We start from the raw sequence: 14167 nt of genomic DNA on the forward strand, positions 1-14167 counted from the left end.
GAGGGGCTGTCCATCATAGCTTTTTGTTTAGCTAGCGTCTGTCTGTTGCCCACCTCCTCCAGATTGTCCAGCGAGCAGCCCAGGACAGAGCTGCCCTCTTGGCTCCAGTCTTTTCCTGTCCCGGGTGGTGATGCTGCCTGACCAGCAGACAATTCCATAGTGGATGGCTGAAGCCACCACAGAGTCATAGAAAGTCTTTAGGAGTGACCCCTGAACACCAAAAGACCTCAGTTTCCTGAGTAGGAATAGGCGACTCTGTCCCTTTTTGATTAGGGCATCCGTGTTTGTAGTCCAGTCCAGTTTATTGTTGAGAGTAACACCCAGGTACTTGTAGTAGGTCACCCTCTCAATGACCGAACTCTGGATGTTCAACGGTGCAGGTGATGATTGTTTCCTGCAGAAATCCACTACTAGCTCCTTGGTTTTCCCGGTGTTGATCTGGAGGTGATTCTGCTGGCACCAGTCCACAAAGTCCTTTGTCAGTCCCCTGTACTCCCTATCGTCTCCCTCTGTAATGAGGCCGACAATAGCTGAGTCGTCAGAGAACTTCTGAAGGTGGCAGGTTGGGGTGTTGTAGTTGAAGTCCGAGGTGTAGAGGGTGAACAGGAATGGAGCCAGGACTGTCCCCTGTGGCGTTCCGGTGCTGCAGAGAAGCCTGTCCGACTAACAGTTCTTTACCCTCACGTATTGTGGCCTGTTTGTGAGGTAATCTGTAATCCAGAATGTGAGGTGATGGTCGACTCCGGCATGCCGCAGTTTGTCCCCCAGTAGATTTGGCTGGATGGTGTTGAAGGCACTGGAGAAATCGAAGAACGTGATCCTCACCGTGCTCCCAGCATTCTCCAGGTGCAGCAACGCCGAGTGGAGGAGGTAGATGATGGCATCCTCCACACCGATGCTGGGCTGGTAGGCAAACTGTAGCGGGTTGAGCGATGAGTTTGCCAGCGGTCGCAGGTGGGCGAGGACGAGTCTCTCCAGCGTCTTCATCAGGTGATACGTCAGCTCCACTGGTCTGTAGCTGTTGAGCTTCTTTGGCAATCTTGGGAACTGGGACCAGGCATGACGTTTTCCACAGCTGTGGAACTCTGCCCAGGTTCAGGCTCAGGTTGAACAAGTGCTGGACAATGACACACAGCTGGTCGGAGCAGGTCTTGAGGAGTCGGAACTGATGTCATCTGGACCTGCTGCCTTCCTCACTTCCATCCTCCTCAGTTGGTTCCTCACCTGCGCAGTTGTGACAGACAGGCAGGCACCAGGAGGCAGAGTGGCGGCTGAGGGTGTGGCAACGGTTGGGAGGGCAGTTGTTGGTTGCGGGAAGCTGGTCATGAGAGGCGGCAGGGAGGGTAAGGCCAAAGTGAGAGTTGGTGCAGTTGCAGCTACAGGTGGAGTTGACAGTGGGCTAGGGCCGACAGGCGTCTTGTCAACCCGATTAAAAAAGCGGTTGAGTTCATTTGCCCAGTCCTTGTCTTTTTCGTTCAATGTCACTGGGCTTTTGTGGCCTGAGATTTTTTTCAGGCCCTTCCAGACACCAGCGACATTGCTGGCTTGCAGCTGCTCCTCCATTTTCATCCTGTAGGCCTTCTTCCCCTCTCTGATCTTCCTCCGCAGTTGGATCTGCACGGCCTTGTCTTTGGTGTTCAGGGGTCACTCCTAAAGACTGCACGGTTCCTCTGTGTTGCCCGACACAAAAGCCCTTTTCTTTTCCTTCAGGGGGGCTTTCATGCCGGGATTAATCCATGGTTTATTGTTGGAAAAACACCACACAGTCCTGGTGGGTCCGGTGTTTTGTTCACAAAAGTTAATGTAGTCTGTGATGGTGTCGGTGAGTGAATCAGATGCCAGATATCTTTCGGGTAAAGGTGGGGTACCAGCCAATAGCAGAGCCACACTTCTAAGACAATTTAGATTGTTCAAAGTAATTTGCCGTCCATATTTTTGGAATGTGGGAAGAAACCGGTGTCTCGTGGAAACACATGCGAAAACATTCAAACTCGCTGCACATTCACAATTTTAAAAACTGACTATTTCATAATAGTGACCTCAAGTCGAGTCACGTCATTGGGTGAGGGAGGCAGAATCAAGAAGTATGTTTTTAATCCCGCAAATTAAACTGCATATAGGTCCTATTTGAATTTGTTGACATACTCTTGTTGTTATTATTAAATGTTTAAACAGTATAAAGATGACAAGTGGTATTTTCCTATTTAACCCTCATATTATATGAAGGGGTCAATTTGACCCATTTCAGTGTTGACGAAAGAATTGGATATCTTTTCCTTTTCCTTTCTTCAAAACTGTTCTAAAATATCCCAATGAGATATAAAATATGTTGTCTCTCTTTTCAAGTATGTTTATAACATCTCAGAAACAGGTCTTGCTGATGTCACCAATTATTTGACTGTTTTGTGTGGATTTTTACAGATGACCCACAGTATAATCAATGTGATGTTTTTTTCCAACATAATATGAGGGGTAAAAAAAGGTGAATGTGGAAGATTGATTTGAAATGCAAACAATTTTCTCAGTCAAGATAGCATTGTACTCTGTTCTGGAAGCTTTGTCTATTCAGCCCTTTCGTCTGCCCACTTGCAGGCATGTTTATGCCTGCTGGTCTGGTGCTCCAACCCTGGATGGGTTCAGCTGCAATGGCCACTTCATCCCTTTCTGTGGTGCTGTCGTCTTTGCTGCTCAGATTGTGAGTTCACTAGTACATTATCTGTGCGAGTGTTATTTCCTGTGTGGAATGTGCATGCTCAATCATGCACGCATGTTTTTCTTCAGTTACTTTGGCTTCCTCCCACAGTCCAAAAACATACAATTAAGAGTCCTCAATGAAACAAAAATTGTGTCATTGATGACTCAAAATCGTCCTTGGCAAAATTGTGGATCTAGATCAGGCATGGGCAAACTACGGCGCGCGGGCCACATACGGCCCGTTAGGCTTTTCAATCCGGCCCGCCGAACTTGCCCAAATTATAGTACAAACAGTGTCTAAAACTCATGACAAAAAGCTAGCGAACAACAGGGCAGATAACTGAAAAGTTGCCTGCCCCATTTTTCCCAACTTGAAGCAAAATGAGACCAATCCCAATAAGAAACATTGTCACAAAGTATAAAGTTTTTTTTTTAAATCAAGAATGCACCAACTTCAAATGCTACCTTGCTTAATTTACATCAAATGCGCATGGCTGTAAATTTTGCTACAGTAGTCGATTGTCATTGTGGTGCACAATGCAACGTTTGCATTGATTCCTACGAGCCATTAAGCCCCTTTCATAAGTCTCACGTACACTTTACAGTCACGGTTTAATGTAAATTTACGTTTTGTAGCGTCACATATGTTGTTAGCTTATTTTGAATCTTTCTTCTAGTTTGAGGTTCTGTGCATCTATTTTGGAAAATGACATGCAATTGCACGACTTTGTAACGCTTGCGAAAGTCCGGAAGAAAGAAGCAGGCTTCTGATTGGCTGCCGAGCCGAGTATGCAAATTTCAACTGCAGGTAGTCGATGTTTGTGTGCTCGGCGACGGTACACGTGTATTGTTTGCGCGTGACGGCGAGAGCGTCAGTGAGGAGTTTGTTGAGCGCGCGGTCAGGACAAACCATCTATGATTTGGCGGAATTTAACACAAGTAGGTATTATTGAGCTTGAATATTTCGTTGTGTAATAATATGTTTTGAATGTTGAAAGTGATTCCATTTTTCAATAAATGTTGATTTCTTTGCCCCTTCGATGGAAACTTGTTAAAAACAGACGCAATCTTGATAAATCACAGTGCATATGTTATTTTAATCTATTTCCATTTCCTCCTCCAAGTATCTGCGAAATAGTCTGTAAATGCCATATCTTGCATATTCCTTGAGACAAATTTATTAACTGATCAGGGATATTTTTCACATTTGAAAGACAGTTAATAAATTGGGTTGTAGTGTTTTTACTGTGCTATGAGGTTTGTACATACTACATTTAAAGGACAACCGGCACCATTTTTTGTTTTTGTTTCCCACTGACATCAGAAAAACGTTTTATAGCATCTAAAATACCCAAATCAGGCAGGCTGATATTTTTAGTTAAATGAAAAACACCAATAAAAATGACTTCAAAATGAATCCGGAAATGGTCAGTTTCAGAAGGTCCCACCCCTCTGTTCGTGACGTCACGCCAAGACGTCTTGCCTTGCTCGAGAATCAAAACAATGGCTTCAGATTCGGAGAAGATGTTTTCTTGTTCTTGTTCTTCTGAAGAGGAAAGCATAAATGTTTGCAATTGATTCTAGGAGTCCTCCCATATCAATTCGAGCCGTCAATGACAGCAATGTAGCACCCAGAAAAAGCAGAAGATTGCGCCCAAGCTCCGTTGGAAATGGGCTGATTTGTCAGCTGGGAATTTGTGTCAGCGAATATCAAATAGTAGTCTTGGTGCAACACACAACGATTCACCATCGCTTTATTTATGTGTTTTCCTTCTAATTTCGCCATCAACACAGATCAACACGAAGTTTTCAGACCAAACAAAGTACCCAAAATGCATTGTATGTCGCTTTCTCGGTCAGGGGCGGTCCAAACGTGACGTCACATGGGGATCGTCATCAACTCGAAAACAAGACTTCATATATTCAGCGCAAGTCTTAAAACGTAAACTATAGCTATATGCTGTGGAATCTTTGTAAAATACGCTCAGTCGAAGTCATTTGAAGTGATTTTATAAATTATGGACATAACTTGTTCGGAGTATTTCCGGCCCAAACACTCCCTCCAAATGCTCCTGGCCCGGCCCCTCTGTCAAATTTTAGAACCCAATGCGGCCCGCGAGTCAAAAAGTTTGCCCACCCCTGATCTAGATCATAGGTGTCAAAGTCAAGACCCGGGGGCCAAATCTGGCCCGCCACATCATTTTAGTCAGCCCGCGAAAGCCAATGAAACTTGTCAAATTCCATAATGCTTGCTCAAGTCCCAACCAAAATTTCAATTTGTCCCATGTAAAACACAACAACAGTCTTTCTTTTTTACTCCAAATTTAAAATCCAGTTATGCATGAATGTGAAGTGTGTTCTATATGTAATATTTTGGAGGGGATTAAACATGCCAATGGCTTCCCCAAATTCAAAAATGGCCCCCGAGAAGTAAATCGTAACTACAATGTGGCCCGCGGCAAAAAATGACTTTGACCCCTGGTCTAGATGGTACTTTGTTGATATGCGCTTTGTGATGACATATAGTTGACATATAGACATATAGACATATAGACATTGACATATAGTCCAGGTCAAACACTCTGTCTGGGAACACATTAAGTTCGTAAGCCAAGGTATCACTGTATTTTTTTGAACATGTCCGGGTAACAAATCTATATGACACAACTACTAAAACATGAATCATTATTTTATTTTCCAATACTGTTCAGGCAGCTCTGCATAAGCCTGAAATGGTGGTGGTCCAATTAACTTCTTAAACTGTGTGTATGTAGACAGATCATCATCATCCATTAAGATGACATTTCTTTCCGGCAGATACAAAAAAACATCAGTGGAGGTATATGAAGTACGAGCAAGAGGGCTGATGCGAAGCATCCAGTCCTCACAGATCAGCACGTTCCCGAGACTAGAAGGCCAACGGCGCAGTCCAGCAAATTCCACTGGACCCTGGGAACAGCACAACACCAATGGCACACTTGTTTTATAATTCTTTATATATTTATGTCAGTAAATATTTTCCAATTTCCAATTTCAATTCTAACTTCAGTTTTTCTCACTAAAAAAATAGCTACCGGTCATCACATCTGCAAAAGTTGAATCAAACTAAACAGACTGCTTATGTTTGTTGAAGATGTTTCACCTTGAATACAAAAATCTTATTTGGATCCAACAAACTGTTTTGTCACAAGTTAAATGAACAGCCATTTGCTAAGCAGGATGGTAGTCTTATTGATTTGGATTATTGGATTGGATATTGGATTGATTGAAGATTTGCGTATTACGTGACCTGGATGACAGGCAATCCACAAAGATGGTGGAGCACATCAATTTTGCTGGATTAAGACGTACGGTTATTGTCATTTCATGTTTTAAGCATTCTGCCTGACAGATTTCTCACTTGTCAGAGAAGCCCAGCGCCCAACATTTGGACCTAAAAATGGATTCATGTAGCGATTACATTTAGTCTAAACACACTCTTAAACATAGCTTTTAGCTCCCCGGACAGTTTTCTTTGGTAAACCAGGTATTTGAAGACAAATCAATCTGAATGGAATCATCTGTCACAGCCTTGCCCAATCACCACAACCCCATAATAACAAAAGGACTTCCAAACAGAAACGGTATGGTGACCAATACGAGGCATAAAACACATTCAGTGTCCCATCTTACAACGTCCTCTAATCGACACTCACACGTTGCCATCGTGTTTATTTTGTTTTCTTACAAGCATACACATTTGTCAATGCCGCGCCCCCTGTGCCTTTGACTTTGAGCAGCTGGCAATGTCTTTTTAGCATCAAAATAATTCCAAAGACATGGAGTCAGGTTGAAATCAAATACCAGTACCAGTGATTACAAATTTGTTGACAGAGACATGGAAGGGCATACTGCCCTTTGAACTTAAAAAGACTTTTCCAGTGCATGTTTCCCTAGATATTAGAAGAAGTACTTACGCAGCCTCAAGGGGATTTATACCTCTCATTCTCTCGAGAAAGACTTGATGTGATGCAGCTGTTTTTAAGTCGTGTCACATAGATTTGTTAAGCGAGCTCTTTATGTTGCTGTGTGCTGGCCAATTTGAAAAAGCTGCATCAGCTACTGATAAATGACCTTCCCTGCCAGTGTGCTGAGCATGTTCGCTATCCCTCTGCTTTGGAGTGTGTTGCTCTATTGTTTCTCCCTATGGAAAAAAACGAGTTATTGAATCACAATGTAAAGTTAGAAAACAAACAAAAAAGGTACCAAATTAAGAGTCTGGATAAAGCACACAAAAAAAGTTACACTGTCATTTATACTTTATCCCTCTTTTGTCCAAAAGTATAGTTGGCACGCTTCATGTTTCAAGTCGTGATTAATGGCCTTGCCTAAAATGCCTCAAAAGTCACCCCATTATGCACGATGACAGGAATTTCCCAGAAATTGTACATTCTGGATTGGAAAAATATGTAAATATTGTATATCTGAAGAAATCATGTTACGATTGCTGTCAGTCCAAAGTACAGTTCAGTGAAAAGCTTTTTTCGCCTGATTTCCCTGTTCTTTGCATATTTATCATAAACAAAGGTTTCAGTTCATCAAAGCAATTTTAATGTCACACATGAGGAAATACAAAAGCACCCCGTGTGAACATAATCGGTGCCTTTGTCTTTATGACATTTTTCAGTATTGCTGAAGATCATCAAGTTGAGCTGACGATTCAGGGTGAGTGGTTGACCCTCAGACTCAATCAATCAATCAACATGTAATATGTGTTCCATTAATAAGGATAGATTCGCTGTAGAACATGAATCCATTAAAATGCAGAATGCCACTTGAGTGCGTCTGTGTAAGCTTTCACTCCTACAGGAATGGTCCATCGAGGAATAGGTTTATTCAGTCGTCATCTGTACTTCTTTGAAGGTATCGGACGTTCTTCTCCTCATCTGAAGAGCTTCGTCAACTAACTAAAGTTGTGCTGGTAACTCTGGCCCCATATATATTCCTAATGGACAGAGGTGGCGATGCCATACCTCTGCCCTGATAGGTCCCCGCACTAAAGTTGGGGGAGAGGAAGACTACTCCCTGAAACCAATCTGATTACCACTTTTGTCCGATCTGATTACTTCTAATGTCCCATACCTGCTCCTGATTGCCTCATTAGCTCTGGTATCACTTCATTAGCATGCCTACGTGGTAACGACCTAAGTAGTATGTTGTAAGCAATGTCTGAATTAAACCTTAAAACACCATAGCGATTTGGTGAAGGGTTTGGTGTTTTACAAACTTGAGCATGTGAAACCAAATAAGTCTTTAAACACGTGGCCTTCATCTTGTTGAAACAGACCCCACCTTGAGTTGTTTCCACAGCACAAATCAAAATGGGACTTCACTGACTTTTTTCTAGATGTTAGTGAATGTTTTTCATTTTTTGGGATGCTTCGAATCAAATCTGACTTGTGCAGCAATGTATCGTCGAGCTGATTTCACTCACTCACTCACTCACTCACTCACTCACTCACTCACTCACTCACTCACTCACTCACTCACTCACTCACTCACTCACTCACTCACTCACTCACTCACTCACTCACTCACTCACTCACTCACAAGCCTCAAACATTTTCCCTGCTTGACTTTCATCTACGCATCAACGCAAGCTCATTTATATTCATTGGTGCATCAGTTCTAAAACACACTGCTGGCTGTATCGCCGATACGGGAACTGCTCGGCAAGGACTTGAGGTACTCCAAGTGCCTTCTTGCCTCCTCCTGGTTGTGTCGGATGTAGTAGATAATGTAAGCGGTCACTATGGTGAACCAACAGAACATGGCCACGAACATGGCCACGTCTGTCGTCTTCTGGTGAAAGTTGCAGAAGTTGATTCCCGAATCCAGAACCTGGACGACAGGTTGCCCGACATACTTGTCCTGCACAGACGTCGAGCAGCTCACTTCATTGATCGTCTCAGGGTCGAGTCTCAGCTCCTTCAACACTTCCTGCAAAGAGCAATCACAGTTCCAGGGGTTGTTGGACAAACGCACGCGAGCTTGCAGTTTAGTGAAGGTTTCCTTTGGTAGGATGCTGAGGTGGTTGTTTGAAAGGTCCAAGGTCCTCAAGCCTTGGGAAATTCCTTGGAAAGCACTGACCTCCAAGCTTTCGATGAGATTATGGGAAAGGTCAAGGTCCCTGAGTTGGTGGAGTTCTGTGAAGGCTTCTTTGGGGATGTGTGTGATCTGGTTGAATGAGAGGAAGAGAGCCACGGTGTCCTTGGGAAGATTGGAGGGGATGTTGTACAAGTTCCGTGACGTGCACTGCACCACAGCGCCATTCCTTTCAGTGCAATGGCACCTTTTTGGGCAGGCACGCGCAATGGTGATCCTGGTTAATAGAAGCCACAGTGTACACAGGAAGTTGAGATAAGAGCAAGAATTATTGGATGACCTTGGAGTGGCCCCCATTAGTCCAGAGGTTTTGTCTTCAACGTCATTTTCCACTGTCGCCTGCTCATTTGGCACCTGGCTTCAGATAACCTGGGTCGTCACAGGAAATGTGTGGCAACAATCACGTCGTTGGGTAATGAGCCCTGTCAACATCCTCTGCCAAAGAACATTCAAACGTTTTCTTTTGGTCCCTCCTCTTCAGAACTATTTGAATCATATTGTACAAGTTCATATCTTTCTTCAATGATTAGAGGAAAAAGAGAAGGTTGTTTAATGACAACAACAACTCCTCTATACACATTAAAAACCGCTCAGTGCGTAAGACGGTAAAGTTTCAGATAATCATAAAAAAGCCTCTTTCACAGTACAATATCCTTTGTATAGGAAAAATAAAAACCTTAGGCGAGGTAAAATCCATATAGATATTCTTTGAATAATAATAATAATAATAATAATAATAATAATAATAATAATACATTTCATTTATAAGCGCATTTCAAAACTCAAGGACACTTTACAGTCACAGGATATTTTTTGTGCGCGTGAGCAGCGGTAGCCACACGCGTCAGCGTTCACTCAAACCGGAAGTAGCATAAAATAAAAATATATATAATAATTCTGTACTTGACTAACAGTGACAGTGCATCATATAAGAAGATTGAAGGTCGAAATCTAGATTTCAATTTATTCCAGCATCATAAAGAAAATAATGTGCATCTATGAGAAATGAACACTGAAAGTCAAAGTAACTGAGTCAAAGTAACTCAGCTTCTGTTTCTTATCGGGCATTATTTATCAACAGGCGTCTGACACATAAATAAATGTCCAAAAAAGGTCTTAGTCACAGAAACTGTGATGCCTATAAATAAGATGAATTGTTGTACACTTGAAATACTATACCACAAAGCCCCCCCCCCCCCAAAAAAAAAAAAAAAAAAAAAACTAGCAGTTTTAATAACATTACTTCGTTGGCTATTGTACATGAGCTCACACAAAAATAGCCCACTGTGGTTCAAAAAAAGTAAAGGCAAAGTTAGAGATCAATACCTAGTCGTTCTCTCCTCTCAGTTCGGTCCAGATCACGTCACAAGTAAATTTTCAATGGAATAAAAAAATCATCATCGTATGTCCTCAGCTTGAACCCCAAAAATGAACTGGAAAAATCAACTGTAGCCGCCAAGATGCGAGTACTCAATGAGACTTTGCCGGCTGCTGTCGGTGCAGCTGTGAGGCTTTGCGTGTGTGCGCGTGTGTATGCGTGTATGTGTGTGTGTGCGTGTGTTTGCGTGTGCGTGTCTCTGCGTGTGTGTGTGTGTGTGTGTGTGTGTGTGTGCGTGTGCATGTGTGTGTGTGTGCGTGTGTGTGCACGTGCGTGTGTGTGATTTGAGTTCCCAATATGTCTGACTTTCTGGGGACGCACTCATAGACGACACTGTAAGACATTTAACTCATTGTGGCGACTCTTCTAATTTGATTGTGTTTGACAGTTCAATATTTTTTGTAGTAAATAGAATGTGTGTAGGATGTATTATGTGTTTGATGTAGAAAATTAGCAATGGCCATTACCTGATTTGGAATGTAAATTTTACCATGGATTTATTAATATAACTGCATGATCAATGCATTTAGAATTAAAATATGTTTTTTCATTGATTGGTTCATTGATGGGTTGATTGGTTACTAACTAACTAACTCAGTAACTACTAACTAACGAACTAAAAATACATAAATAAATAAAAAGATAAATAAATAAACAAACAAACAAATAAATAAATAAATAGGTGGAGTGCAGGAGGTCAAAGGAGTTTAAAGGTATTATATGTAGATTTTGAATGTAAAATCTAGTTACATCCAGTGGTGACCTATAAAATGAGACAACCTAAGCTCAAAGTGCATCCATTTTGAAGCAAGGCATCAGATTGATCACACTCCATATTTTTATAATACAAATTCATCCATCCATCCATCTTCTTCCGCTTATCAGGGCATGAGGGCAGCAGCTTCAGTAGGGAAGCCCAGACTTCCACCACTTCTTCCAGCTCGTCCTGGCGGATCCCGAGGCATTCCCAGGCCAGCTGGGAGACATAGCCTCTCCAACGTGTCCTGGATCGTCCCCGGGGTCTTGTGCCAGCGGGGCATGCCCAGAACACGTCACCAGGGAGGTGTACAGGAGGCATCCTTGTCAGATGCCGCACATAGACAACACACTAACAACGACAAGCAGTGACGTTGGGTGGACATTTAGGGTGGACATTTAGGATCGAAGCAATTACCTTTACACTCTAAGACGCATGTGCTAAAAACTCGTCCACCCTGCAGAGAATACCTTTTCACTGCTTTTTGGACCCACAGAGGTTTCAGGTTGTGAACTTTTTCTTTTGGGTAATTTTTGTACGAGAGAGGATTTCAAATATGTACGTTGACTGTGACACCTATGCTCACAAAAGACCTTTGAAAGTAGTCCAACAGCATCGCTATAACCACCTGGATGCAGCCCAAGTGTCTCTGTGATTAAATGGCATCTGTGCAGAGTTCAGCCATGGCATTTTGCTGAAAGGCAAAATGATTGATTATATATACGACTGAAGCATTATTTAGAGTTTGCTTTATCCTTCAGTCTTCTTGAGAGTAGCCCAAGTGTCAAAGGATATGAATAAATGTCGCAAGAACCCAAGAGCAATTTTGTCTTAACACTGGATAATCAGACTTATAGATTCCCTTGACAGGCGGCGAGCTGCTTGGAAGTTGCCAAGGCATCTGTCTAACATTCTTACTCTTATCTGATTCTTTTTGCTCACATAGTGTAGCAAAATTGCATCACTGGAGTGACTTAATGTACATGTCTCCTTTCATCAATGTTCAACGGCTAACTGTTTAAAGAGAAAGAGAAACCGCAGGACATGTTTCACACTGTTGTCATATCTGCTCCCACTGCACCTTTTGTTGTTTGCGATATTGAGAAATGGCTCTCATTGTGGACTATGAGATGTAATAATAATACATTTCATTTATAAGCGCGTTTCAAAACTCTCAAGGACACTTTACAGTCACAGGATATTTTTTCTGTGGGTGAGCTGCGGCAGCCACACGCGATTCCTAAAGCAAGCCCATTTTCACAGCTTCTTAGTGGACTGGATGACATGTGAAGTCATTTGCGCACTCAGTGAGGAGCTGATTAATGGCATATGGCTTTCACCCTTTGTTTCATTAATTATCTGAAAGCATGGACCCAGCCAGGTCTTTCTTTTTAGCTGGAAAAGCTATTTCATCAAACAGAGTCTTCCAAGATAGTCAATCCATTCATTTTCTGATCCGTTTATCCTCACATGGGTCGCGGGCATTCTGCAGCTCCTCCCAGCTGTTTTTCAAACACAATGTTTTACTGAATTTATTCTGTCATGAAAGCAAAATATACTGTAGTACTAATAGACCTTGTTAGATTAACAGCAGTTAGTATGTACAGACTGACTTTTAAAACCCATACAAGCTTAAATGTCAATGATAATTGGGGATAGTGCAAAAGGAAAACTGCCAAGCAGGAATATTAAAGTGAGGAAAAGTCCTTTTATTGTTTCCATTGTTCCGCAGACAGCTGCCATTCTTTTGCTTGAAATGTCATCCTATACCAAACCGGTTACTTCTTCTTCTTTTCCTTTGGGCTTTTCCCTTCAGGGGTCACCACAGCGAATCAGTGTCCTCCATATTTTGTTTTGCTTAGAATATCTTGTTTTCTATCCTTTTACCCCCACCCCAACCCCATCCCTTTTCAATTGCTGCTGTGGACTGCAAATTTCCCCATTGTGGGACGAATAAAGGTATTCTGATTCTGATTCTGATATAAGCCGGTTTTGTGCATCCTCTTCTCTTACACGAGCTGCCTTCATGTCCTCTTTGACCACATCCATAAACCTCCTCTTTGGTCTTCCTCTCAGTCTCCTCCCTGGCAGTTCAAGGCTCAGCATCCTTCTCCCGATATAGTCACTCTCTCTCCTCTGGACATCTCCAAACCATCTCAGTCTGGCCTCTCTGACTTTCTCTCCAAAGCCACTAATATGAGTTGTCCCTCTGATATATTCATTCCGGATCCTATCCAACCTAGTCACTCCCAAAGAAAACCTCAACATCTACTGATGTGATCTGAACTCATTTTCTCTGACATCTACATTTGTTCAAGATATGGTGCTCATGGGCGGCCCGGTAGTCGAGTGGTTAGCACACCGGCTTCACAGTGCAGAGGTCGCCGGTTCGCCTCCCGGTCCGGCCTCCCTGTGTAGAGTTTGCATGTCCTCCCCGGACCCGCGTGGGTTTTCTCCGGGTCCTCCGGTTTCCTCCCACACTCCAAAAACATGCATGGCAGGCAGATTGACCACTCCAAATTGTCCCTAGGTGTGAGAGTGACTGTTGTATGTCTTCATGTGCCCTGCGATTGTCTGGCAACCAATTCAGGGTGTCCCCCGCCTCATGCCCGAAGACAGCTGAGATAGGCTCCAGCAACCCCGCGACCCTAATGAGGAATAAGCGGTATGGAAAATGAGATGAGATGGTGCTCATGCAATTCTACTTATTCTTCTTTTGTCTTAGGTTCCTCTTCAAACATCACACCAAGATATTGAGAGTGTGGGGGTGGCGTGCAGGTGCTTTTGTTTTGGATTCCATGAAAAAGAGGATGTTTCAGGATGAATTATTTACTGATTTCTCCAAAACATCTAGATTAAATTCAAATTGTTATTTGTCTGATAAAAAATGCATAGAAACTGTTTTTTTTTTGGGGGGGGGGATAGGCCATCCTTGCTACATGGTCTGTTAAACACCCAACATGCCCCCACCCTGATCTGTGCAATCAGGAATCCTTATTTTATTTCTTTTTTTTTGTTCGTTCTTTTTTTCAGGGGGGTCATGTTGTGAGGATATAGACATGGTCTATGTTGGATCTAAAGTTGCTGTGGGCTGGTATGATCCAGAATGGAACTCAAAAAATATCTGGATTTATAAATGGGCATTTTATCTCAAGACTGGATACAGACAGAATAAAAAGAAGATAGAAATCACA

The 14167-nt window shown here is 42.6% G+C and overlaps 2 protein-coding genes across 5 annotated transcripts in view; one reads left to right on the forward strand and one right to left on the reverse strand.

Annotated features, from left to right (window-relative positions):
• Window positions 1–5700, forward strand: part of atp7b (ATPase copper transporting beta) — a 32700-nt gene extending 27000 nt beyond the window's left edge. For both annotated transcript variants that reach the window (XM_089001525.1, XM_089001533.1), the window contains 2 exons: window positions 2593–2695; window positions 5512–5700. In XM_089001525.1, coding sequence (XP_088857651.1) covers window positions 2593–2695; window positions 5512–5683 — 275 coding nt within the window. In that variant the 3' untranslated portion in view covers window positions 5684–5700. The remainder of the gene's footprint in view (window positions 1–2592; window positions 2696–5511) is intronic.
• Window positions 5701–8349: 2649 nt separating this feature from the next.
• Window positions 8350–11329, reverse strand: LOC148903387 (leucine-rich repeat-containing protein 3-like). 3 transcript variants are annotated; one of them, XM_089001620.1, is made up of 2 exons: window positions 10165–11329; window positions 8350–9207 (listed from the first exon to the last, which is right to left on the reverse strand). In XM_089001620.1, exon 2 carries the CDS (start codon window positions 9133–9135, stop codon window positions 8362–8364), a length of 774 nt encoding a protein of 257 aa, XP_088857746.1. In that variant the 5' UTR covers window positions 9136–9207; window positions 10165–11329; the 3' UTR covers window positions 8350–8361. The 3 variants fall into 3 exon arrangements, with proteins under 3 accessions (XP_088857746.1, XP_088857739.1, XP_088857756.1); XM_089001613.1 differs by having other exon boundaries at window positions 8350–9273; window positions 10165–11328; XM_089001630.1 differs by lacking the exon at window positions 10165–11329 and having other exon boundaries at window positions 8350–8673; window positions 8824–10016.
• Window positions 11330–14167: the final 2838 nt, after the last annotated feature.

The sequence above is a fragment of the Hippocampus bargibanti genome, linkage group LG01 (assembly GCF_051943395.1).
Source record: "Hippocampus bargibanti isolate YZ-2025 linkage group LG01, ASM5194339v1, whole genome shotgun sequence".
Classification (NCBI taxonomy): Eukaryota; Metazoa; Chordata; class Actinopteri; order Syngnathiformes; family Syngnathidae; genus Hippocampus; species Hippocampus bargibanti.

Bases quoted from the DNA above. Each gene is read 5' to 3' on its own strand.
- LOC148903387 (XM_089001620.1), bottom strand. From the start codon at position 9,135: ATGGGGGCCACTCCAAGGTCATCCAATAATTCTTGCTCTTATCTCAAC.